Raw genomic sequence first — 27,749 nt, 5'->3', positions numbered from 1 at the left:
CTGTGGGGGCCGCGCGGGCGAGCGCAGAGCACCCCGCGAGCTGGATGCGGCTTCCCGGCGCCCGCTCGCTGCCCGCGGCGCCGCCCCCGAGGTCCGCCCGCTGAGGCGCCCGTGCGCTCACCTGCCGGCCCGCGCGCCATGGGCCAGCCCGCGAACCGCAGCGTCTTCTTGCTGGCGCCCAACGGGAGCCACGCGCCGGACCAGGGAGACTCGCAGGAGCGGAGCGAGGCGTGGGTGGTGGGCATGGGCATCGTCATGTCGCTCATCGTCCTGGCCATCGTGTTCGGGAACGTGCTGGTCATCACGGCCATCGCCAGGTTCGAGCGTCTGCAGACGGTCACCAACTACTTCATCACCTCCCTGGCCTGTGCTGACCTGGTCATGGGCCTGGCGGTGGTGCCCTTTGGGGCCAGCCACATCCTCATGAAAATGTGGACCTTCGGCAACTTCTGGTGTGAGTTTTGGACTTCCATTGACGTATTGTGCGTCACGGCCAGCATCGAGACCCTGTGCGTGATCGCGGTGGACCGCTACTTTGCCATCACCTCGCCCTTCAAGTACCAGAGCCTGCTGACCAAGAATAAGGCCCGGGTGGTCATTCTGATGGTGTGGATCGTGTCCGGCCTCACCTCCTTCTTGCCCATCCAGATGCACTGGTACCGGGCCACCCACCAGGAAGCCATCAACTGCTACGCCAAGGAGACGTGCTGTGACTTCTTCACGAACCAAGCCTATGCCATTGCCTCCTCCATCGTGTCCTTCTACCTACCCCTGGTGGTCATGGTCTTCGTCTACTCCAGGGTCTTCCAGGTGGCCCAGAGGCAGCTCCAGAAGATCGACAGATCGGAGGGCCGCTTCCATGCCCAAAACCTCAGCCAAGTGGAGCAGGATGGGCGGAGCGGGCACGGACATCGGAGGTCCTCCAAGTTCTGCTTGAAGGAACACAAGGCCCTCAAAACTCTGGGCATCATCATGGGCACTTTCACCCTGTGCTGGCTGCCCTTCTTCATCGTCAACATAGTGCATGTGATCCAGGATAACCTCATCCCTAAGGAAGTTTACATCCTCCTAAACTGGGTGGGCTACGTCAACTCTGCTTTCAATCCCCTTATCTACTGCCGGAGCCCTGACTTCAGGATTGCCTTCCAGGAGCTTCTGTGCCTGCGCAGGTCTTCCCTGAAGGCCTATGGGAATGGCTACTCCAACAACAGTAACAGCAGAAGCGACTATGCTGGGGAGCACAGTGGATGTCACCTGGGGCAGGAGAAAGACAGCGAACTGCTGTGTGAGGACCCCCCAGGCACGGAAGACCGTCAAGGTACTGTGCCTAGCGATAGCGTTGATTCGCAAGGGAGGAATTGTAGTACAAACGACTCACTGCTGTAATGCAGCTTTTCTACTTTTTATGAACCCCCTCCCCGCAACGAAACACTATACAGACTATTTAACTTGAGTGTAATAAATTTAGAATAAAATTGTATAGAGATGTGCAGGAGGAGGGACGGCCTTCTGCCTTTTTTTTATTTTTTTAAGCTGTAAAAAAAAGAGAAAGCATATTCGAGTGATTGTTTGTTGTACAGTTCAGTTCCTTTTTTGCATGGAACGTGTAAGTTTGTGTCTGAAGGGCTTTGGTCCCAGAGGACCTGGGGCTGCTATGTTTTGATGACTTTTCCGTGGATCTACCTCATTGATCAAGTATTAGGGGTAATATATATTGCTGCTGGTCATCTGTATGTGAAGGAGTCTTTTCTTCCTGCACCCTTGCACTGGAGGATCTTGAGTATCTCGGACCTTTCAGCTGTGAACACGGACTCTGCTGGCCCCTCTTATTTGCTCAAACAGGGTGTTGTTGTAGGCAGGGATTTGAGGGGCAGCTTCAGTTGTGTTCCTGAGCAAAGTCTAAAGTTTACAGTAAATAAATTGTTTGACCATGACTTCATTGCACCTGTTTCTCCAAAACCCCTTGACTGGAGTGTGGTCGCCTCCCCCCACTGGAAACCGCAGGTAACTATTTGTAATAAATAACTGCCCAGGGACTTAATATGGAATGATACAGGAATGGCACGCACTGATTGCTTAACCCTTTCCTTTGCCTTTGACTCTGCTGCTGCGAACCTGTATCTCTCTCAATGCCAGTGCCTCAGAGCAGTTGTGCCTGCCGTCAGCATAGCTTGTCTCCCTGGTCCTATGGTGATGATTCTGTGTTGTTACATCAGAAACACTGACTCACAGAAACGGAGTTACAGGCATCTGCTTTGTCCCTCCACGCGCCCCCACTGCTCACCTTCTAGTCCTACTTGTTTAACAGCTGCTTATGTCATATATTGGCTGCAGATCTATATATAGTGGAGATCTTCGTACTGTGTCAGGTTTGGCATTTTAAAGATAAAGGAAGAAGCTCTTATGCACAAGCTACCCAGACAGAGCCCTTGTCATTCCAAGGGAAACCGAAAAGGGCATTGGTCGTAGGGAGAAAGCTGGAAAACACTTAACCGATGAATAAATACCTCATGACCTCAAAACGAGATTGTAAACCTTCCTCCTCCTTCTGTCTCTCTTCCTCACTTCGATATAAAGCCAGCCAGGCTTCTCAGCCTTGGCACTGTTAACGTCTCGGGCCAGGTAATTTTCTGGGCGGGGGCCTGTCCTGTGCATGGTCAGATGTTCAACAGCATCTCTGGCCTCTCTACCCATCAGATGCCAGCAGCACCCCCTGAACTGTGACAACCGAAACTGTCTCCAGACCTTGCCAAATACTCCGTGAGGGGTGAAATCACCCCTGGTTGAGAACCACAGATCCAAGGTTCCAAAATCTAAACAGGGCAGCCGCTTGATTTTGCAGAGCATCCGAGAGGGATTTTCCATGGTTCACTGGGTTAGTGACAGACCCCGGGCCGGCGCTCTTCCCTCCACCCCTCCACCCTGCCATGCTGCCTTCCCAACTCACCTTCCAGCCGCCCCGACACTGACTGTATTTGTGGGGATGTGCATTGTTTGGTAGGGTTTATCCATGGAGGCGAGGCCTGTGAGTCTACTGCCTTTTTGTGGAGAGATTCTAGTACCGTTAAGAGGCACATGAGGGAAAATCACAAAAGTAAACACATTTCTTCTCCCACCCCCTTTCTATTTTTGCCCGTGTGTCTGAGCCAGAGCTTGGCCCAGGTTTGACCGAGTGGACCGTCCTCCTTGGCAACGGCAGCCTGGAGAGGATCAGCCTGCAGGTTCATTGCCATTGCACCCGCTCACGAAGCCGACTCCACTTCTCTCTTCCCTTCTGTCCCAGCCAAGGTCCCCAACCAGAGAAGCTTTGGCTTCCTCTGCTTCCTGTCAGCGCAGTGATGGGTGTCCGGGTGCACATGCAGCTCTCGGGAGAAAGCTAGGTGCCCGAGTTTTCAGGACGTGCAGTGGCAAATTGGAGAGTGTGTGTGTGCCCTTCAGCGCTTTTACTTTTTCTCCAAGGGCTTTGCTGCCTCTTCTCACATTCTCCTCCTGCTCTGGGCCCCACACCCAGAGGTGCGGGCAGCTTCTCCAGCCAGTCTTCACCCTCCTGGTGGCCTCACAGGATCTTGGACTTGAAAGAGCCCATAGAAAGCATTTGGCGTCCAAAGAGACGAAAAATCTGTGAGGGGGAATGACCTGCCCAAGGTAAGAAGCCAAGGATGTCAGAGACGGGGCTGCAGCCGTAGAACCCAGCTGTCAGCTGTTATTCCTGGAACAGATGTCTTCCCTCCACTGCATGGCCATTGACTTCTGTCCTCGCCCTCCATGGTGGCAGCTTTCTTTCCCTGGGGCTGTCACAGAACAAACTCATGTCAGTGGGTGTTACTGCTCTCAGGTCCTTAGCGCAGAATTCAGGCAATGACCAAATAACCACAATAGGGATAAGAGAAAGAATTGTTCTTTTACTCAGCAAGAGTCTACTAGGATATCCTCAGCGTTGGGGAGGCGGGGGGACAGGGAGGAGCGGGGAAGAGATGCATGCTTCCTCGACCCACCAGGAATTATAAGCCACTCCAGGTAGAAATTTCAAGGAGAAAAAAATGTAAACTTTTCTGTCACCGTTGTAAGTCCTGTGGACAATAAACGTGATTAACAACAACAACAAAAAAGTTGTATCTATATTCTTTTGGCTAGAGAAGCATCTAATATAATTTCACTTAAAATTTGGGTACAAGGATGTTTAGCCATATTCGTGTTCCTTTAGGAATCCTTTAAATATAAAAACTTCGATGAGTTTTAAGGGTCTTGACAAAACAGCATTTTACGTACTGCTCAATCCCTTGCCTTCTGTCATCTTTTGTTTTGCGCTTTGAGTGGGGGGAGGCGGGTAGGCATTTGTCAGTGTCCCTCTGTCCCTCTGTTTGCTGACAGGTTGGTTACATAAGGTTTGTGTTGGATTCATCATCCTAAAGTTTTCTTTGCCTGGACAGCAAGTTCTCAGAGTCTGTCAAGTGAGAACCTTATCCTGAGATGCAAGCTGACAGGTGTGCAAAGTGGCAGGCCAGGGTGGGCCTCCCCACTGAGGTCACTCTTGGGGGGAAGGAATCTGGGGAAAAAGGAGCTGGGAAGTGGGGACTGTTGACAAGCAATGCTTAGAATATTTCTGATGAAACTACTACCAAAAGAAACTCAGGCTGGATCGATCAGGGCCATTTATGCAGCCCCTACTGTGTGCAGCATGAGAAGAGTATACACTTCTGTAGCATAAGATTAATAATACTAAAGAGATCCCTTTTCTGGAATCTTACTAAATGATCCAGACAGTTCTAGACACCTTTTTAGGCATTACATCATCTTGATAGCCTTATGATGTAGGCAATATAATTGTCCTCTCTTAACAGATGTGACAACAGAGGCTTGGAAAGATTAAGTAACTTTCCAAAGACTCACAAACCAGCTAGCTGCAGAGTCAGGACTGGAACCCAGGTCTCCGTGGGTCCAAACCCATGCAGACCAGGAAGCAGCACAAGGCAGCTCATAATCCATGCCAGAACGGGCATAAGAACTGGAAACGCAATACCTCGGTGAGAGAAGAGGGAGGCTGCTATGGGCTGGGGCAGGGAGGAATGTGCCCTTCGAAGCATGTGACTGCAGGGTTGCTGGGGACTGGGACAGGAAACCAATCACCCAAGTGTCTAGTTTGTTTCTCTGAGTCTTTGCTTTGTCTTTTCATCGAGAATTGGGCAAAGGTGAAAAGAGGATTTCACACTTGAAAACAAGCATGGGCTAGAGCAGAAATGCAGCCTGCCTCACATCCTGGGAAATCATTTTTGCTTCTGAAGTTGGGAAGTTCTCTGAAATGGAGCGGGAACCTAGACCCGATGGGAAGTGAGGCAGGGCTAGGCGGCCCTGGAGGTGCACCATCCATTTGGAGCTATCGAATTCTAGGGTAAGGGAGATAGTCTTTGGACAGCAGAGAGCCATGGATGCACTTGGAACGAGACGGCACGGACAGCGTAATGTCCAATAAGTTCTGCCCTGCTCTAATCCCTCCTTCATTGACAGTGCAAATATCATTTGAAGGAGGCATTTTTGAAATACCTAAGAGAACAAACTTCCCAAGCACTCTCAAGGGCTTAAGAAATACTGGTATCTTATGAATAATAGGAGGCAGGGTGAAAGAGGCCGGCACTGGGAATTCATGCCGTTAGGTTCCAGGTCTCCACTCTCTCTCTCTTTCTCCCTCTCTCTTTCTCTCTCTCTCTCATGTTGGGTCAGGCAGTTCTCCTCAGTGGACCTCATCTTGCTTGTCTGTAAAATCACGAGGCCAGTGCAGGTGGTCTCTAAGCTCTGCTCAGGTATGAATTTGTATAACCATTAATTTAGAAGCTAAGTAGAGACACTAGTTTGTAATTCTAATTAGAATTGATGACATTTGTCATATAAATAATGACTGAGTATCTTGGGGGTGGCCAGCTGGCAGAGGAGAATGTTGTGAAGACCTATTTGATGCATGATACCTGCCTTCAAATATTTAAGGACCATCTGGGGAAAAGGAGCATATCAATTTTACATGAATACCGAAAGGCAAGCAGAAGCTCAGAGGAAGGTCGATTCCCCGCTCAGGTGAAAAAAAAGACTTTAAAAGTGAAGTAGGTTATCTATCAGAATAGTGAGCTTCCTGTCATTGGAAGCATTCGGAGAAGCCCAAATAAAGCTCTGTGTGGTGTGAAGTACAAAGGGTTCCTGCACAGAGCAGGAGCTGGACTAAGCTCCTTCCAAATCTGTGCCTCCATGTCCTTGAAAACAATAGACCTGAATGTTCTTAAAAAGTATTCAGACCGTTCCCTAATTCCAGCTGGCCTTCTCCCCAATTCCTCTGGATTTCAGAGGTTTCACTGCATTCCTAAACAGGAAACCTCCGGGGGAAATCAGGATCTCAACAGTCCTTGGCCATGGGGGGAAATCCAGAAATAGAGAAATAAGGTTAAGCAGTTTTCCAAACTATTAGACCTTTTCATCAGCTGCTCTTCCCATGCCTTTTGCAAATGACCTACTAACTCCCAGAGAGAGAATAATGAGAGCTGCAAAGTCCTCTCTGCAAAGGCTATTACATACTTCTCCACCCTCAGAATCAGTGCACTTCCTGTAGTTTTTCCGTCACCCTCACAGGGCAGGAAGAAAAGGAGGCAGGTCCCTGGAAAGCACGGAGCACTTCAAAGCCCTCTGGTCCAAGAGCCTAGAGACCTGGGGTCTCTCACAGCCCAGCCACTAACCAGTAGGGCCACCTCGGACAGGTCACTCTCCTTCTCTAGACCTGTTTTCATCATCTGTGATGAGAGATAGTTTGGTTTCCATGAATCTTGTGTTTCCTTTTTCCAGAATTCTGTACGATTTCAGGAAGTATTTGATGCGGCACATCTGGCCGCAATGCTTTTATTTCAAAATCACATTTTTTTTTTTCTCATTAGAAGGGTAATAGATGCCCTTTGTAGAACATTTAAAAATATATGAAATCACAAAATGAGATAAATCACACATAACATTAGCACCTCGAGAGAGCCATTGTTATATGTGTTGTATATGCTTCCAGTCTTTGTCCTGAGCGTGGCGATGCAATGCGTATAGGTATATTTTTAAACGAAAATGAATTAGATTATGAATACAACTTTGATCCCACTGATAATAATTTTGCAAATGCCTCCTTGAATATCTTTTATATATAATATAATCCAGGTATCATAACTGGCCTGACAATAGAAGCGGCCAGCAGTTTTCAAACTTTGGGGGTACAGAGGACCATCACTCCCAGAGCATCTGGATTGGGAAATCTGAGCAGGGGCCCAAGAATCTGCATTCTAGCAAGTTCCCCCAAGTGTTTCTAACATTCTAAAGTTCCCTTGATCCCCAAGGATCACATTCTGATGAATAAGTTTATGGAGATAAATTCTGTCATTTATACAGAATGTCCCCTCTCTTCCTTGCTAGTTGACAAAAAGGTGTTGCCATACTTGTCTCTTTGAAAGCATGCTTTCTGCAAATGGGCTCTAGTTGCTTTCAGAGCATAATCACTAAACTCCTCGGGTGAGGTTCTTGCTGCATCGTTAAATGCCTCCAACCCAGCCAGTTGATTTATGTTAAAATAAGTCCATTCAAGTTACATAGTGACCAATACCTACTATATGAAAAGTATAACAGCAGATTTCTATCCACAGAGCACCTCTTGGGAGAATAATGACTATGAACTCCAGAGGGATACTATGAACTTGGTATCATGCTTGGTGGTTTTTGCGAGTGATCTCATTTAGTGCTTACCCTAACCCTACAGAATGGGTACAATTGTGTTTCTACCCATTTTATAAATAGGGAAACTGAGACTTGAAGGGGTTAGCTAAGTTGCCAACAATGACGCAGTCCACTGGAGTGAAACAGAGCCCATGTGCTTTATTGCTAGGATATGCCGTCTTCCCCCCTTGTGGGGTCAGTTAAGAGAAAAAGAAGAAAATGATGAGAAGGCATTTTTATTTTTATTTCATTTTTTAAAAGATTTTATTTTTTTATTCATGAGAGGCACAGGGAGAGAGGCAGAGACATAGGCAGAGGGAGAAGCAGGCTCCCTACGGGGACCCTGATGTGGGAACTCCATCCCAGGATCCAGGATCATGACCTGAGCCAAAGGCAGATGCTCAACCACTGAGCCACCCAGGTGTCCTGAGAAGGCATTTTTAATGGGCATGCTTTGTTTTATTCTCCAGGGATTCTTTCATGAGGCCTGATTAATTTCTGAGCCTTGCAACTGAGAGGCAAGCCCCTGCCATCGAGGGTAGGCTGTGGCTAAGTATGAACGAGGACACCAGATTGCCCTGAAAGCGGGCAGCACCCTGTCTTTCACCATCATTCAGGCAGTGTTTCTGAGCTTCCCCCACCAGGTAGGAAGCAGAGGTGGGCCGCCTGGTACCAGCACATTGGTTTGCGCTGAGTCAAATCCTGACTGTCATGGCAGGAAGCCCGTGACATCTGGCTTTGGGGTGCTTTTCCCATCTCTCTGCCCAGGTCTGTACTCGTATCTGAGGTTTCACCATAGAGAATATCCAGATGGCATGGGCGGTGAGCAAGCCCATTACTTCCTAAGTGTACTAAGAAAGCCAAGGCTCTAAGAGGTGGGGTCGGTGACAAGGTAGCCCAGGCACCACGAGAGGACCATCTCTCCTGGCTTGTTTTATTATTATTTTTCCAGTGCTGAGAGGGGAAGACTGATGTTTCTGAATATATTCACTTCTTCAGGAAGAGAAAACAGTGTTTAAAATCACAACAGCAATACTCATGACAAAGCAAAATTAGAGGCCTAGGGAACTCTTGCCTTCTTTCAACTGTAACTGCCTTTGTCTGGAGAGTTTTCTTCATTGGACCCATTCTGCCTCTGTTCTACCGTCTAGTGTTCCTCTTTATTTATGAAAATCCTATTAGATGGTCTTAAATACTGCAGACAACCCTGATAATCTGTTGGTGGGTTTTCATTGTTTTCAATTTGGTTGAGAAGTGCCCACAGTGCAGAGATGCATTGCCAACTCTAAGCCTGTTCTGCTCACAACATTCAGATTTCTTTCTTGTTTCACCTCTGTGTCTCTGTGATTCCAAACAATCACCTGGCCTCCTCAACCTAACAGAACTGAGGGCCAGCCTCAAGGGCCTCAGGTGGCCAGCCTTAGAAATCTCTTTCTATAGGATCGTGGAAGGGTTAGTGATGTCAGTATAGGTAGGAGTTTCTTGGCGCTATTTTATTTTACTGCAGTGGGTCCCAAAAAATGATTTGGGGGAATTTCTGAGAAAATGCATATTCATGACCCCCGTCTCTGAGACTCTGATCTGACAGGACTCTGGTTGGGAGCCAGCAATCTGCATTTTGCCACGACGACTCCCAGAGGACTGCGACGCAGGTGCTCTGAGGCAATTCGGGAACCTAATGCTAGCACTGTCTTCCCTTCCCCGTCCTTTCCACTGAAGAACACAAAATGTAGGCATACAAAAGAAATGATCCTGTACAGTTGCATACGTTCACACACACACAAAAAATCATCCTATCAAATAAACAAATAAATAAATCGAATCCTGACTTTCCTGTGTTGCCAAATAAAACAATGTAGATGAAAACAATTTGTATGTGATAAAGAATTACTCTGACTGACAATAAAATGTCTAGTCCCAAACCCTCTTCAATATACCGGGAGGTAGCAGCACAGGAAGACAAGGGATTTTGCTGCAGTGATAGACTACTACTCCAGTGCTCCTTCCTCCCTGACACCAAACCTTGGTTAAATCAAACTATATTAAAGTCTATATGAATCTATTTGCCCAATGTACATAAACCCTCCTACTTAGAAACCTGATGGGGGTCCCACCCACTACAGAGAAGAGTATGATTCATACATATTGACCCATACACCTCTACACACAGCTGCACACACCCAAATAAACACACACACACACACACACACACAGAATTTTATGTTGATGCCTATACCTATATCAACATAAATCCACACAAGCGCATTTCCACATAGCTATATGGCCACATAGACTCAGACCTAAACCTTAGAGAAATACACACATAGAGATTCCTAAGCATACTTTCGTGTGAGCAAACATGCCACGTCTTGTAATCGTGGTCCCACTGCTACCTACATAGGCACAAGTCCGTGTGCAGACCCCTTTTCCTTGGTGAGTCTATATGTCCTTGATTAAAGCATGCGTACTAAATTCCTATTAAGTGCCAAGAACTGTTAGATGTTGAAGCACAGTGAGTGAATAAAAACAGTTCATCTGTGCCCTTATGGAGTTTGTATGTGATGAGAGAGAACTTTTAAAAAATGCATGCCAAGTTGCAACTGTCGTTAGTGCTGCAGAGGAGATTTGTGGTGTTTTGAGGGAATCTGACTAATTCTGAGAGTTCGGTAAAGGCTCACAACCCCACAAAGAAGTGAGGTTTCAACTAGGAGCTGAAGGATAGCTAGATAATCTCTTGAAAAAGAAAGGAGATAAGAGCATGCCACTCAGGTAGAAAAGCTTGTGCAAATGTCCTGGGGTAAGAGGAAACCTGGTGCATGAGACAACCGAGCAAAGGTCAGTTTAGTTGGTGTGCAGAGAGGGAGAATGAAGCAGGGTATGGGGTAAGCCCGCAAGAGGCAGACAGATGCCACATGTGAAGGGACTTTTAGGCCACATTAAAGATTTGGGTCTTTATCCCAAGGGCTTTTAGAAGCCACTGATGTTTACAGTAGGGATCAGATTTGTATCTACTCTACAAAAGCACTCTCACGTAGATAAAGGTGCACACAAGGGTTCACACAGACAGTTGGGTGTTGTTTTCTTAGAAATGCACGTTTACATGTAAATATTCATTTAAAAACAGAGCCTCTCTGAACACACTCTTATGTATTTATGTGCATGGTATTGAAACCCAGCAAGCATCAGAGGTGTGGAAATATACTCTTCGCTGAGTATCATCAGGCTTAAGCCAGTGTTTGGGGGTGGGGGCTAGATTAGTGATGTATCAGACCTGATCCAAACCCTCTAACTTTGGAGCTTCGGGCTCTTAGGCTTGGCCTCCTGCCTTCACCTCCTGCTCCGCTCCCACTCCTCTTGGCTCAGAGCACACCATGACAAGGTGGGGTTTCTTCCAGAACATGATCATTGACTATTCTTGGCCTGGGCAAGGAGGGGAGGATGGGCAGGTCAGGTTGCATAAAGATTGCCTTGTGCCCTCTCAGATTTGTAAGCAGAGCCTCTGCCCAGCACCAAGCTCGGAGCACCCTTTGCACAAAGTTGGTGGTATCAAGAAGTAAATGTAGCGATGGGAAACCAGAGGTCTGCAGGTCCTGGTGGGGACTGTGGGGGGACTCCATGCAGTGCATTCCATAAGGAACCACTCACTGCACGAAATGTGACACTGGAGGAGGAAACAGACAAAGCCCCGCAAGAAAGCCTTTCAAGGCAAGATGTCCCACAGTGGCCCCACTGCCCTGGCACAGTGAACACGTGTACGCACATATTTACACATCAACAAATCTTGCTCTGGTGGGTGTCACATCTCCCCACAGAGAAGGTAGCAAGAAATTTATCAGCCACAACAGTCTGCATTCTCTTCCTTCCGAAGAACTGGAACTACATTTGTGTGTATTTTGCTCCTGTTTACCAGCAAGCCCTCCAGGGCCTTAACCAGAGCCAGTGACAGACTCCAGGGAAATCAGTAGGAACATTCATGCCGAATGAAAGGCTCACCTAGAGCCTTACGTTCTAAGGCCATAAAGATGGTCCCAAGTGATTTTTTTTTTATATTTTAAAGACTCCTACCCACTGAGATTTTTTGTTTTCCAGTGTGTGCTTAGAAATGCTTTCTTCTATAATTAAAAAGAATTATGTAATGTAACTTGAAGCTCTTCTTATTTTGCTTCAGGCTGTGTAAGGAACATCCTTCTTTTCTCCCAGTTGGGTGCTCTTTTATGCTATCCTGGCAGTGAGCTACTAGATCCATCAAGTGCTGCAGACCATAGCACTGTGCTCAAGGGGACACTGTGGCATAACAATCCATATTGATCTAGCACTTGGCAGTTTACAAAGAGCTTTTATATCTGCCATCTTATCTGATCCTTACAACTCTGAGGTCAGCATGCTTGCTCCCATTTCACAGATAAGAAGACCAAGGTTAGAAGCACCCAGGTGGCTCTGTCAGTTAAGTGTCCTGTTTTTGATTTTGGCTCAGGTCGTGATCCCAGGGTCATGGGATCAAGGCCTGCTTCGTGCTCCGAACTCAGTTGAGTCTGCTTGTTTTTCTTCCTCAGCTTCTGCCCCACTTGCTCTCTCTCTCTCTCTCTCTCTCTCTCTCTCTCTCAAATAAATAAATAGATCTAAAAAAAAAAAAACAAAGAAACACTGAGATTAAAAGATTTGCCTAAGGGCGTGGAGCTACCACATGGCAGGGTTGGGACTTGAACTTAGGCCTTCATAGTTGGTCAGGAAATAACTCAAGTTGTCTTGAGCTCAACTGCCCTTCTAGGACTTACTCAGGCTCCTCTCACTGTTCTTCCCTGCTTTCGGCTTGCATTTTATCTTATAAATTCAGTGCTAACACTCCCCAGCACCGAAGCCACAGCTGCAAAGCTGCAGATAAGTGACTGCCTGCTCCAGAGACAGTCCCCGGGATGTTTTCCATATTGACAAGCCCCAGGCTAGGGTGAGCTCATGCTGGGAGGAGACCACGCTCAGCTCTGTCAACTGTGGCTTAGGGCAGAAGCTCCAAGCCTTTTGGGTTCCTCATGCCAGTCACCAGATGCACTTTCCCCAAGTGAGAGTTACCGGATAACATACATGTCCAGCTGGAGCTCAGGGCTCTACTGAGGCCTTGCTTGTTCATTTTTCCCAATTCCTCTTGCATCAGGATGTTTCTGTGGGAAGACCCGGTATGATTTGCCCCAATCCCACACCCACTGGGCACAGCGCAACCTGCTTCTAAGGGCCAAGTTCCACACCTTGGTAAAAATTGCAGGCTCCAGGAAGTATTTCAGCTTCTTGAAAACAGCTTGTATTTGGCATAAATGTCTTATTTTAGTCAGAGCAATTAGATGTTCTTGTTTTGCACACACTTCCAACAGAATTGCCTTCAGCACAGGTGAAAGGTATTTAATGGTTCTGGGAAAGCTTGAGATAGTGGCCACATCCCAACCATGAGAAACCTCCCTGTTGGCAACTGCTTCCTCTCAGAGTGTCAGCTTATCTGATTTACTTAGCTCTCCAAACAACATTTGATTGATTGATTGATTGATTCATTCATTCATTCATTCATTCATTCATTCCTTGAAAAGATGTTTGAACACTTATAAATGCCAGAGCCTGTATTAGCTACAAGGGTCTATCTAGCTATCTTGGTCACCTAACTATGACCAAGATAGGTGTGGCTGGCTGGTCCCCGTGTTTTAGTTTCTTACAGTCTAATGGAGAAGACAGACAATGAAAAGGGAATTATAAATCATTTGTGGATCACATTCCTTAGTATGCACACCAGAGAAACTTAAATATATTGATGAAAAGGGGTGAGAGATGGGCAATTGGCTTCACAATTTTGCTAGCTAGGACTAAGAAATTTGCTGAAGGATCTGTCAACCTCAGACTGACTCCTACCCATCCATAAAAATATTAATGTCTTCCCTTTAAAAACATCTCAGGGGGGCACCTGGGTGACTCAGTGGTCATGGTCCCAAGGTCCTAGGATCGAGTCCTGCGTCAAGTTTCCCACAGAGAGCCTGCCTCTTCCTCTGCCTATGTCTCTGCCCCTCTGTGTTTCTCATTAATAAATAAATAAAATCTTTAAAAAAAAATTTTAAATAAAAACATCTCAGGGAGGGACACCTGGGTGGGGCAGTGGGTTAAGCATCTGACTCTTGGTTTCAGCTCAGGTGGTGATCTCAGGGTCATGAGATAGAGCTCTGCATCAGCTCTGTGCTCTGTGTGGAGTCTGCTTAGGACTCTCTCTCCCTTTGACCCTCTACCTGCACACTCTCTCTACACGCCCCCCACCCCCCATCTCAAATAAACAAAACTTAAATAAATAAATAAATAAATGCACCTCAGGGAAAAGCATAGTTGACAGTGGCTTCCAAAGTTATCAATGATCTCTGTCTTGGTACATCTCTCGAGTACTGTGCCAAATTCTGAGGCCACATTTTTCAAGGGAAGGGGGACATTTGGGGCCCTTCCAGGCTTGCCAGATTTAGCAAGTAAAAACATAAGACATTCAGTTAAATTTTAATTTCGAATCACCAACACATTCTTTTTTTCATATAAATATGTCCCAAATACTGCATGGAACATACTTATACCAAAAAAAAAAAAATTTTTTTATCAGAAATTCAAACTTAACTAGGCTTCCTGTGTTTTAATCCAACAGCCCTACATTAGAGCAAAGATAGTGAAGAAATCTCAATAATGTGTCTCAAAAGGAAACTTAAGAGGAGCCTGACTTTTTAGCTTGGAGACAATGGTAGTAAGAACCTAGATTTTTGTAAAGAAGCATTTTCCAAACATTTTCCCTAAAAGCATATATGGAAAATAGTAAAAGGTACACTGAGAGGGAAAAAAAATCTTTCGAGGTCAAAAGTTGGGGAAACATTGCATGGCCAGTCTTCCCATTTTGGAGCTTACACTATACAGAAACATGGTAAACGTTCTGAGTAGACTTGCAGGAAACAGACCTGGTTGACCTGGTTTAGCTTAGCATGCCTACAGAATGCCATTTGTGGTCTTTTGTCTGTTTGTTTTGATATGTTTGCTTTATAGAGGACATCTATTAACATTGTGCAAACTGGCTACTCTGCCCAGAACACCTTGGGGGACAGTGGCATAAAAAAAATGAAAGTTCTTTTCAAATATCCAGAGTGCTCCCGGGTAGGGAGGAAACAGATTTAGTCTTTGTAAACCAAAGGGCCGAGCTGTACCCAATGCACGGACACATCTGGGAGACAGATTGCTGGCCTGGTATAAAGACTAGAACTTTCTAACAATTATAATAGTCTGAAAGGTAATGAGCTCCCTGTTTGGAGACCTTAAGGCAAAAATGAAATGCTATCAGGGACACTGTAGGAAATTCTTGTTTTGTGTGGGAAATTCTCTGCATCTGCTAGGAAGGGTGTATTCACATAAAACACAGAGAGGTCTCTACCAGCAAACAGACTTTCAAATTATGTCCCGTGTTCTATATCCTTTCTGCAGTCTGAGTCTATCCCTCTTGAATACATTGTTACTGAGTTCCCTTCCCATCACTGGGCCAAACCTCTCAAGAATATTAGTCCTCTCAAGCTAACGATCTTTGGTCTGATCTGAGCCTCTTCATAGTCTAGCCTACCTTGCGTCTTGGCTCTTTGGAACCCCACCTTGAGCCTCTGGGAGTGACTTACAGATTTCATGAGTAAACTAAGGCTTACATCTGAGCTTAGTACCTCGGAAGAGGATGGGGTATGGAGAAACTTGGCCCTATGCTCCCCCAGGACCAGTGAGCTTCCCCCGGGTGGGTGTCTACAGTGTGGTAGAGACCACCGCATACCTGAGGTGCTCCACATAACAAAAATCAGTAGAGGGTCAAATCCCAACCCCGCTTCTTCCTGAGTCTATGACCTGGAGAAAATTGTTTGGCTTCTCCAACTTTAATTTCCCTCTGTGAAAAAAAAAAAAAAAAAAAAAACAAGAATGATGATAACTGCATCACAATATCATGAAAATTAAAAGAGATTAAGAGAGTACATTCCAAAAAAAAAAAAAAAGAGTACATTCCAGGCAAATTGAACACCAATAAAAAATAAATTTATTATTATTAAAAAAAAAAAGAGTACAGGGATCCCTGGGTGGCTCAGCAGTTTGGCGCCTGCCTTTGGCCCAGGGCGTGATCCTGGAGACCCGGGATCGAATCCCACATCGGGCTCCCGGTGCATGGAGCCTGCTTCTCCCTCTGCCTGTGTCTCTGCCTCTCTCTCTTTCTCTCTCTGTGACTATCATAAATTAAAAAAAATAATAAAAAATAAAAAAAATAAAAAAAATAAAAAAAAGAGTACATTCCAAAGAGCCAGCAGAGTGCGATACAAAGTGGACATTAAGTAAATGTTTATTTAATGTGTGACTGGGATTGCTACTGTTGTGGTAAAGACTTTCAGAGAAGTTAAAAGATTTCTGTAGAACTTCAACGATCGGTGTGCCAAGATTTCAGGCCCCAGCCAAAATCTAATCTAGCTCTTGTCTAGAGCTCTAACACCTTTTCAGAACTTGTGCTTGAGAATGGAAAGTTATGCATGTGTATTAAACATCACAGTTTTCCTTCCTGCGGGTCTTGGGCCAGTGCTAGGAAAGGCATTGGATTCGGGGGCAGATTGGTTTAAGTGACTCTGCTTCCTTTTCCGTGCTGAACTCTGGTCCTCATCTGTAAAATTAAGAGGTTGGACTGAGATTTCTCTAGGTTCCGTGAGCTGTGCCTTTGAGCTGGGGGCGATGGATGCAGATGTGTAAGTAATGGTCCCTGGTCCCTAATGAAAGAAAGACCTTGCCCAACTAAAGCAATGTGTGTGTACATGTGTGTACACAGCAACGCGATTTGAAGTCACTTTAATTGCCCCCTGCTCTTGTGCCTGTCTCTAAGTTTGACAAAGAAAGAGTTGCACCAGAATTAGCTGTGGAGGAGTGACCTCCTGATGGGGAGAGCTGGGTTCGAGTCCCAGTCCTGACTCTGCTGGCAGAGCCTGTTCCCCATCTCCAGGGTGTGACACTCCCTTCCGCCCCCACCTTGGCCTCCCCCATCTTTCACGTGAGACAATTGGCTCCAGGGTCTCCAAGCTCTGTGTCTCCTGGGAAAGCGTCTCTGATCTATTTTCGCTTGGCTTTGCACGCTCTCCGCAAGGATTCTCATCGGGATGACTCAAGTTCTGCTTCTTTCTTTTGTTTCATCTGCTCTGGTTTCATAACACAAGCTCTCCAGCCAATTTTAGCATTTCTTGGATTATGGGAGTGTCTACATGAAGGTACCAGAGCACTGGTCTCCTTTTCTGCCCAGGATGCTGGTCTCCCCCTTCCCCGCCCCGCCCACCCTGACACTCCCTTCCATTCTGGCACAAGCAGACTCCCTCCTCCCCGCTGGATGACACACTAAGTGGAGTCTGCTTTTCGCATTAGTCGAGAGGAGGCCCTGAAGTCAGAAATCCTTGGCACATGACTCACTTTGTCTCTTTGTGCCTCCTTTCCCCCAGTAATAAATAGGTGGAGTCTCACACTTTCTCACCTCCCAGTGTTTGCCCCCCCACCCCCAGGGAGGTGTTTTTGTGCAGAGTGTCCCCTCTTTTCACAGATGGGCTCTCTTGATTATCATAGCCCCAGGGCACTCTCTAGGAAAACAGTATGTACCCTCCAGACTTCCCTTCATTACTGCCCAAGACACAGCACTTTCTAAAACACAGAAGTCAACTTTTGCTGTAAAGCCTTCCATGGCTCCCTATTACCTTCAGGATAAAGACCTCAGCAGAGCGAGTTCACAAGGAAGCACCCCGAAGATGAATGACTCATCTGCACATACAGCCCCCCTGACTTGCACTCCTTCCCTGGGAACTGGAATGGGCCAGGGGGTACAGTGGGAATAAATAGAGAGGGGAGCAGGACTCGGGCCATGTGTTTAAGCTTATGTGCCTTCCAAAAAGGGAATAGACATTCAAAAATAATAATGGTTTTCTTTTTTAAGTACTGGAAATGGTCTTAGAAATCACTGGCCTGGCCCAACTGCTTCATTTCACTTGTGGAAATGGATGTCATAGAATTGGCAAATTATTATTTTTTTCAAAGATGTATTCATTCATGAGAGACACACAGGGAGAGAGAGAGAGAGAAAGAGGCAGAGACACAGGCAGAGGGAGAAGCAGGCCCCACGCAGGGAGCCCGATGTGGGACTAGATCCCGGGTCTCCAGGATCACGCCCTGGGCTGAAGGCAGGTGCTAAACCTCTGAGCCACCCAGGGATCCCAGAATTGGCAAACTATAAGAGACCATGTCTCTTACTAAGTCGCCGGGTTTCTACTCTGCCTCTACTACCAGGGGCCCCTCTCCACTCTGCAGCCAGAGTCATCCTTCCAAGGGGGATGGGATGTTGTCACTCCCCATGTGAAAGTTTTCTGTGGCCCCAATGCAGCTACTGAAGAAGCCAGGCATCTTCCTGGGGCCAGGGAGCCAGTGTGGTTTGGGTGCAAGGTAGACACACGGCCCCACTCACTCTCCTTCTCTTTACCATCCCTTGGTGCATTCGCAGGCCAGACCACCATCTGCACCATCTTGCTGATTCATTTGGGTTTCTTATTTATTATCTGTGTCCACTCACTAGAGGGTAAACTGCAGGAGGGCTGGGGTTCGCCTCTAACTCTAGTGTCTACAACACAGTGGCTCACAGTTGGTACATAATAAATATTTGCTAAATGACTAACCAAACAAACAAATGAATGCATATTGAAGGAAATTTGAAAATGGAGAATAGTATAAAGAAACCAATAAAAACCACTCATACTTCCTCCTTCTAGATATTACATCTGTTAATATTTTGGAGTATTTCTTTTTTTTCAGATCTTTTTTTCTCCCTAGGTACATGTAGGACATATATATATATATATATATATTAGATATATAATATCTAATAGGAAATAAAATTATATTAAATTGTGGTTTGTATCCTGCTTTTTTCTCTCATCATTATGTTGTGTTTCTACATCTATGGAATTATCTTTTAAAATAATATTTTAAATGCTGCATAGATTACATACATATATCAAAATTATAAAGCATTTCTCTAATTCTGGACACTGACAATTTTTTTTTCCCTAAGTGATCTACTTTACCTCCAAACCATTCTATTTTTTTAAAAAAGATTTTATTTATTTGAGAGAGAGAAAAGCAGAGAAAGCATGAGCTGGGGGAGCTGCAGAGGGAGAGGGAAAACCAGGCTCCCCGCTAAACAGGGAGCCCTACTGGGGCTCAATCCAGGACCCTAGGATCGTGACTTGAGCAGAAGGCAGAAGCTTAACCAACTGAGCCACCCAGATGCCCCTCTCCAAACTATTCTAGTAGAACTTGGCTTTTAAGGTACTTGCGGTAACTATTTCTTACTTTGAGTAGTTGGGTGGAAGACATTACTTTCTTTCCAGGAAATGTCAACAGATCAAGCCTTTATTTTGTATGTTTTCCCATCACCTCCTTCAGTGGGGATTGACTTAGTTGATGATCTAGTTATTAAGTCAAAGACTTGTGTTTAGTACAGGGTTGTGTTTCAATGACTTCCTGTTCGAAAGATAAAGTACTCTAAGTGTTCACAACTGAGTAGAGTCCATGGAGAAACGGAGGCCAGGCCCTGTTACATCTAGTGCATACTCTTAACTCAGGGGTGACTGCCTGTTGAAATTAATCAATGCTTAGGGACCGAAGCTTCGAGCGTTTCCAAATACTGACTTATAAAATCTCTGTGAATTAAAAGGAAAAGTAAAGATAACTAACACCTTCAAGTGATGAAAAAGGAAACTGAGACTCAAACCGTATCTTTGGTGAACTAGATTTCAGAAAAGATTTTACAGAGCTGGAACGGACCTTCGAGATGAACTGTCCCGACCTTGTCATGTTCTAAAGATGAGGAAACAGAGGTCCAGACAAGGAAGGGTGTCGTACCCGGTCACCAGACCACCAGCTTGTGGTGGGGCTGCAATGAGAAGCCACTTCCTCTTCCTTGGCACCCATCAGTCTTTCCACTGCCCTAGCTTTGTGGGGCCTTGTCACCAGCCAACACTCAGCAGCAGAATCTGCCCTTGGGCTCTGTTTCCTGGAGTGCTAAGAAATCTCCTCACTTCACACAGAGGATTGGAAAGTCAGAGCTTTCTTTTTTTTTTTTTTTTTTTTTTAATATTTTGTGATGTCGAAGATCACTTTTTTTTTTAAATTTTTATTTATTTATGATAGTCACAGAGAGAGAGAGAGAGGCAGAGACACAGGCAGAGGGAGAAGCAGGCTCCATGCACCGGGAGCCCAACATAGGATTCGATCCCGGGTCTCCAGAATTGCGCTCTGGGCCAAAGGCAGGCGCTAAACCACTGCGCCACCCAGGGATCCCGGAAAGTCAGAGCTTTCAGGGAAGCCCTGCTGTGAGTGCAGCACCACAGGGGTGCCAGGCATAAAACAACACGTACACCCTAACATCCCTTTCTTGTCAGCCCCCACCCCCACCCCAATCCAGCTCTATAGCACTTTACGCCCTCAGAGTCCCACGGACCTCTCCTTGCTCGCTCTTGCCACACTCCTCTTGCGGCCTGTGGATGGCCAGCTCTCCCTCTAGAGTAGCAGCTTCCTGAAACCAGAAGCTCTTTCTCTTTCTTTGATTTTTCAGCACTCTGTAGCAAATCATTGCCTAGTCCATAATAGATGTTCCGTAAATATCTGCTGAATACATGAATAAAAACTTAGTTTCTGAAAAAAAAAATAAAAAAAAAAAAACCCACTTAGTTTCTGTATCAGCTGGCTAGGGTTGCATAACAAAATATGTTATGAGTGCCTTAAACAACACACACTCATTTATTCACAGCTGCAGAGGCTGGAAGTCCAAGATCAAGGAGCTGGCAGGGTTGGCTTCCTCTGAAGCCACCCTCCGGCTGCCTCTTCACAGCATCCTACGCTCTACACCCGAACCCCTGCCACCATCTCTATCTGGGTCCTGATCCCCTCTTCTCAGAAGGACCCCAGCCAGATTGCAGCAGGGCCCACCCTAATGCCTCACCCGAACTCAGTTCCACTCTTCAAACGGGGGGAATACAGCCAATTTGTGAAGTAGTGGGAGTTCACACTTCAACATGTGGATTTGGGGAGAAAGCAAAAATGTTGTCCCAGAGGGCTGGAGAGCATGGAGAGGCTGGGAAGGCCAATCACAAGTCAGATTAGGAGAGGTCTTATTTTATAGAATAGTAAAATTGGGCTTTATTCTCTAGACACTGACAAACTTTTGGTTATTTCAGCACAAAATCATTTCATCCCACCTCTTCATTTTACCAGCAAAGAAACCAAGGACCAGAGAGAAAGGACTTGCCCAAGGCCATGCAGTAGGTCAATGGCAGAGCTGACACCAGCTGACACTGAGATCTCTCAGGCCCGGGTCAGAGCTACACTCTGCTAAATTCGGCCTGCATAAGTGCATCGAAACCGACATCATTTTAAAGAATGAGGTTTTTTTTTTTTCCCCATGTTTTCCCATGCCTTTCTTTTTTTTTTTTTTTTCCCCCCATGCCTTTCATCCAGTTTTCATCCACTTTCTTTTTTGGGCAATTGTACAGTTCCCCAAGTTTCAAGTAATTAATACCTTTCATCAAATATAACTGATATGGTTCAGTCAGAAAGATCCCCAGAAATCACTAATGATGCTGTTCCCGTGTGGCTCTGTGGAGTGTGGCCAAATGGCTCGCTGGTACATTTTACAGACTCGAAGGACCTGTATTTCTTACGTCTAATAGATAGCTCGAGATAGACTGTTACACTAAACAGCTACTCTGGCCAAGTTTGTTTTACCACACATAGACACACACACACGCACATGCACACGCACACATTTGGTACACTATTTCAGGCCGTTTCTGCCATGCTTAGAGCTCCTCATAGCAGTGATTCCCCAGCTAGAGGATGTGTGTCCAACCAGGAAAATGGAAACCACTCAGGGATCCCTGGGTGGCTCAGCAGTTTAGCACCAGCCTTTGGCCCAGGGTGTGATCCTGGAGACCCAGGATCGAGTCCCACGTTGGGCTCCCTGCATGGAGCCTGCTTCTCCCTCTGCCTGTGTCTCTGCCTCTCTCTCTCTGTGTCTTTCATGAATAAATAAATAAAATCTTAAAAAAAAAAAAGAAAAGAAAAGAAAAGAAAATGGAAACCACTCTAGGTCTTTCTACTTAAGAAATTCAATATAAAGAATTGGATGCACAAGTGATAGAAGAGCTAAGAAGCCAAACAGGGATGGTAAGGAATCAGAGATTAACAACAGCAGGAGGATGCTGTTGCTCCTGAGCCTAGAGAGACACAGGAGAAGGTGGTGACACAAGATCCCAGAAGCCAGGGGATTATTTGGCAAGAGCTGGAGCCACAGAGCACATGAAGCCACTGCCAGAGATGCCCCTTGAGTTAGAGAAAGAAAGGAGAAACAGTCAGCTTGTCCCCACCTCTCCTCCATTCTTCTGTCATACACTCCCATCGGCCAAACTGCAGCATGTAGGTCCCCATGTCAAAAAGCAGGGCAGGGGAAGCATGAGGAAAGGGACAGAGAGCAGGCACCCTGGTGGCCTTGGGTAAATCATTTGCTCTCAGTTTTAGTTGCCTTGTGGATAATTTGATAATTTCTCACACGTTTGTTGGGAGAAGCTTCAAAGGCACGTATATAAATGGAAGGGCTTTTATTATTGGTTTTAATTCAAAGTATTTGGGACTTTGGGCTCTGGGGGGGACAAAAGAGGGGTGGTGATCAGGTGTCATCAGGAGCTTTGTGATGCCTCCTTAATTGCCCTGGTGAAGGGAAGTAGGTCTGCATTTTACCACTTGTTATTTTATTGTGTCACTCTGCTCCATCAGGCTTCAAAAGCCACTGACTGACTTTGAATAAACTGGCACATAACTGAAAGGATGTTGGAGTGTGTTCTCGGTTCTGTTTGGGGAGCTCTCTGTGGTTTTTGCATCAAAAAGTGACACATAGAGAGGACTCTAGAAATTACTCCAAAGCCATTACCTCCACCCCACCCCTTTTGTTTTACAGAGGACCAGAGAGGAGACGGGGTTGGCCTGTTGTCCCATGCCAAATTCTTGGCAGAGAGAGATGCACGGCGCTGGAGGAGACTCACTGCTTTCTCCAGTCCTCCTCCTTGGGCCTTCGGGTCTTCAGTCAGCCCCATATAACAGCTGATACTGCAACATTTCCTTGTTCTTTGCCATGATCCTTCTTTTCCATGAGCCTCCTCTCTTTCTTTTTCGTCTTTAACCTCTTCTTCCTAGTAGTCTTTGACAACTCGTTCTCATGGGGTTCTTTCGCTCCACTCTGCTGATGGACATCAGAAGCGGAGTGTTGAGCCACATCTATTTTAAGTTGAGAGTGTAAACTCTTCTAAATAACTCCATTCCCCTTTGATGGCGGGAGTGAGCAAGGATCATCACAAACTCTTGGAAGACCAGTTTTTCTGCCAACCTCAGGGCTTACGGTGAAAATAATAAGGTGCCATCTCTTCCTTTCTACTGGCAGAAAGTACAGCCCATGGTCAGTAAGTGGCAGGCCATTCCAACCAGGCCCATGAGAACGGTAGGACTTCTACCAATGGCACGAGGTGGTTTAGCCCTCTCGGCAAGAATGGGTCTGTGTTCTGTATCTTTCAGTGCCAGCTAACCTTGATGAGTGGATGATAAAGCTCAAGGATGGATTCCTTAACTTGTCAAATGAAGAGATTGTGCCTTGATTGTAAGTTCCCTTCCAGCACTGACATTTAAGAAATCAGTATCCTTCCACCAAAGAAGTCCTATTATGGTCACAGAGGCACTAAGATTGTAATAATCCCCTGAGTGACTCATGGAATTCCCAATGGTCCACTGTGAATTGACATTTTACTGGTGCAGAGTCTGTGGCATCTTAAAATGTCAGAGCTAGAAGAGCATCAGTCATCCTCTACCATGAGGACATTGAGGAGTCTGGGACCTGAAGCTTGCAAGTATCCATTTACCGATTCCTTCAGCAGAAATTGACTATGCCCGTGTTATGTGCCAAGCAGTGTTCTAGGTCTTAGGGTACAGTAATAGAGAGGAGTAGGGATCTGCCCTCACATATGCTTGTAGGGTAAGATGCAGGACAACTAGGGAACTAAAAAAATGGGTACAATAATTATAGTTTGTAATAATTGTTTGAAAGGCAATAAAAATATATTGGATTAATTCACTTTGCTCAATGGATATTGAATAACTTGGGTCAGGGGAAAGTGACTGTTTGTAACAGTAGCCCTTAAGCTGAAGCGTAAGAAGAAACCAGCTGTGGAAACCAGGATGTAAGAAAGTAGGCAGAGAGAATGACATGTGCAAAGGCCTTGGGGCAGGAAAGCTTTTGGTATAGCCAAGATGTGGAAAGGCAGCGAATCAAGTGGGAATGTAATAGGTGAAAAGTGGCTGGAGGAGTTGGCTGAAACCAGATTGGCTGCATAGGCCCTCATAAGGAGTTTAGGTTTTATTCTGAGATTGGGAAGCCATTGAAAACTCTTAAGCAGTTAAGCAACATGTTCTGCTTGCATTTCTTAAAGACTCCTCTGATTGCAGAAAGGAGAATGGATTGTAGAAGAGGAAATGAGACTACTGAAATAGTCCAGACAAAAAAGAAATGATAGACAAAATTAGCAGCAACGGAAATGGTAAGAAATGGGAGGATTTGGAATAACATAGAGGCTCTAAGACTTGTTTCTTACTTGGCTACATAAACTGAGGATCAGAGGAATCAAAAAAGACTTCTAGGCTGTTGAGCAACTGGGTGAATGGATGTTTCACTACAGATGTGGTAACAAACATTAAAGGTGGGTAGGATTAGAGAGATCTATTTACTGTAAAGGGAAACTGGGGTTCCAGGGGACACAAGGTTGGGGAGTATACAGGTATGAGGGTGGCATAAGAATTGCAATATTAGTGCCTGGGTGGCTCAGTCGGTTAAGTGTCTACCTTCAGCTCAGGTCATGATCTCAGAATCCTGAGATCAAGCTTCACAGTGGGCTCTGCTCAGTGGGAAGTCTGCTTCTCCATCTCCCTCCACCCCTGCCCCCTTCCTGCTCATCCCCTGCCTCCTCCCCACTCATCCTCTCTCTCTTTCTCTCTCAAATAAATGAAAGCTTTAAAATAAAAAAAAAAGAATTGCAATATTACCAAATATCATCTATGCCTTAAGAGAAAGTAAGACTATGAATGACTTTACAGTGGTGTTATTCAGTGGGTGTGATTTGGACCCATTTGGCAATGTCCTGAGATTCTTTTAGTTGTTATGACTTTTGGAGAGATTGTAGTTTTTCTGGCGTCTAGGGGATAGAGGCCAGGGATGCTGCTAGATATTCTTCAGTGTATAAGGCAGCCCATATAACAAAAACTTGTCTGGCCTCACATGTCAACAATGCTGAATTTGAGAACTCTATAGATTATTTTTGGGGTTTTATACAAATGAATCATGCCCAGAGAGCAATGTCTTGAAAGGTGTCACTCCAGTGTTAGGAAGGAGTCCAGACTGCTTCTGTGGCAAGAGGCTGATAGTAGCTAGTGAATATGAGACCAGCAGTTTCCTTGTGGTGGGGCTGGGACCCCAAGAGAGGGCTCTGAGCCCTGTAGGGCCTTAGTAAGAGCAGAACATTGATTGGATCTGACCAGAGAGCACTAAGTCCAGTGGGACACCAGATAGATGCACTGCCAAGTGAGAGCTCACTTATTGAGCAAGAGGACCAATGGGGATATGTCTCTGGGGGAACCAGGGGTTGCCAGAGGAAGGGAAAGAGGCTGGGAGATCCTAAGGGGCCAGAGGGTGGGTAGCAAGTACCAGTTCCCAAACTAGAGATCCTCAAGAGTCTGCTGGTTCTCATGACTGCCTGCACAGTAAAATCACCTGGGGAGATTTTAAGAGTATTAATACCTAGGCCCCACCCCCAAAGACAGTTATTAAGTTTGTCTGGCTTAGGGCCCTAACACTGGAATTTTAAAGCCCCTCCAGGTATTCTGGGTTAAGAACCACTGATCTAATCCAAGCATTGCACACAGAAGCTTCCAGAGGCAGACAAATAAAGGAAGCAAGGGACTGGGAGGCCCCATCGCAGTGGCCAGTCTGTACTCAGCTGGAGCCCACTATCACCCTGTAGAGATCTGGGCTCAGTGTTGCCAGAAATCTTCCCATTTCCTTGTTGTTGTTTTTTTCCTCTCAAGAAGCCTAAAATCCAGAATTTTTTTTTTTTTTTTTTAGTGTAAGCTCCAAAAATCTTAAAATCGCATGCCAAACAAAACATGTGTGCGGAGTGCTCTGGACCTTTGGGCTGTCATTTAGCAACCTCTGATCCAGTCCAGTGGTTTTCACACTTTTTTTTAGCCACAGGGGTTTTTTCCTCCAAACAAGCTATTTTGTGGAACTGATATAGATTAAATAAATCTAAGTGGAACTTTGTGGGGAACAGAGCAGAGGCACACTTAGCCTGTCCTTCCAGCCTGGGGCAGTTCTTCTTGTTGCTCCTGAAGAGGCCCCTCCGGCTCTGGGGAACCACACTGGCCCATTCACCAGATGAGGAGACTGAGGCCCTTCAGAATATAGTCCCAGAGCAGAATCAGCCCCATGGAGCCATTTGGAAATGTGTGTGTGTGTGTGTGTGCGCGCGCGCACGTGCGCACGTGGGGGCGTTTGGAGTTGGTGACAAAACAGACACTACCGGCATTTAGTGGCTGGGTGCCAGGAATGCTAAACTTCCTGTAATGTCCAGGACTTTGAATAAAGAATCATCCCACACAAAATGCCAACAGCTTCCCCCGCTGGGAAACACCAGATGAGGAATTGGAGACCCAGAGAGGAGAAATTGGCTGGCAAGATCATGGCAAGTGCACACTAGAACTTTGGCCCCTGCCCACAGGCTTGGGGACTTCATCTGTACCGTCAGGAAAGGTCACTGGCTGGGGCCAGGTTGGCCCTCCTCCACAACACAGGGCAGAAAGGGATATTTTACAAATTAAAGCCAGGTAGCCTCCTGAGGTGGGGCAGCTACTCCATAAGAGGCTAAGTGCCAGATTTTGAGAAGTGAGTCTAGGAAGGGAGATGGGGCTGCTGGGTCTCTTCAGCCCAGGCTGGAGGCCAGCAGTCGACCCTGGGGGAGGCAGATCCGAGGAGCCGAGGTGCCGGGAAACTCAGAGGCAGGGCAGTCATGCAGGTTTCTTGGCTCCATTGGTCATTTAATCCCTAGGCCAAAATACGCCAGGTTCAAAAATAGGATGTGGAAGCAGGAGGGGAAAGGAGGGTGTTCCCCAGCACTCCAAGGAAAATCAAGCCAAAGTAGAGCTCATCTACCTATTTTTGCCATCACAATGCCACACATTGTACAGCTTCCCTGCTTACAAAATCACTACTTCAGAATTGCCATCTCCGGAGGCGCCTGGGTGGCTAAGTAGGTTAAGTGTCCGATTCTTGATTTCGGCTCAGGTCATGATTTCAGGGTCCTGGGATCCAGCCCTCCATCAGGCTCCCCACTCAGCAGGGAGTCTGCTTGTCTCCCTCACCCTCTACATTACCTCCTTCCCCGCTCACTGGCTGACTCTTGCTAAAATAAATCTAAAAAAAAAAAAAAAAAAAAAAAAAAAACCCAAAACAAAAAAAGAATCGCCATCTCCATAACTGGCAGACGAGGACAAAATTATCCATATTTTACCGGCAAGGAGCTGGAGCCTCAGAGTGCTGCTTATAAGGAACCTTCCTTTTAAAGATCTGATTTTGTTTGTTTATGCCTATGTTAATCATCCTCATGAGGAAGGTCAAGGAGGGAGTCCTAGTCCCAGTTGGGGGTTCAGGCCAGCAGTGCTCACTCAGGCTGTGGTGGGCACCAGAATCATGGCAGAACTTGGTGAAAACACAGCAGGCCCGATCCTATCTCAACAAGCCCAGGTCCCAAACCTCCCTAGGAGCACTCCTGGTGATTCTGACACTCGCCGACACCCAGCCTGCCTAACCCAGCTCGGCGAGAGCAGTCCACTTTCCA

At 46.2% G+C, this 27,749-nt stretch overlaps 1 protein-coding gene across 2 annotated transcripts; it reads left to right on the top strand.

The window, feature by feature from the left end:
• On the top strand, positions 1–27,352 carry ADRB2 (adrenoceptor beta 2). Of its 2 annotated transcripts, XM_025434560.3 has the most exons (2): positions 1–1,318; positions 22,775–27,352. In XM_025434560.3, exons 1-2 carry the CDS (start codon positions 139–141, stop codon positions 22,912–22,914), a joined length of 1,320 nt encoding a protein of 439 aa, XP_025290345.1. In that variant the 5' UTR covers positions 1–138; the 3' UTR covers positions 22,915–27,352. The 2 variants fall into 2 exon arrangements, with proteins under 2 accessions (XP_025290345.1, XP_035571518.1); XM_035715625.2 differs by lacking the exon at positions 22,775–27,352 and having other exon boundaries at positions 8–2,522.
• The last annotated feature ends 397 nt before the right edge of the window (positions 27,353–27,749 follow it).

Source organism: Canis lupus, chromosome 4 (genome assembly GCF_003254725.2).
Source record: "Canis lupus dingo isolate Sandy chromosome 4, ASM325472v2, whole genome shotgun sequence".
NCBI classification, from domain to species: Eukaryota; Metazoa; Chordata; class Mammalia; order Carnivora; family Canidae; genus Canis; species Canis lupus.
This window is presented reverse-complemented; position numbering and strand designations above follow the sequence as displayed.

Excerpts from the sequence above, each read along its gene's own strand:
- ADRB2 (XM_025434560.3), top strand. The coding sequence starts at position 139 with ATGGGCCAGCCCGCGAACCGCAGCGTCTTCTTGCTGGCGCCCAACGGG. Across the intron at positions 1,319-22,774 it reads AGGCACGGAAGACCGTCAAG|AGGACCAGAGAGGAGACGGG; the intron begins GTACTGTGCCTA and ends TTTGTTTTACAG.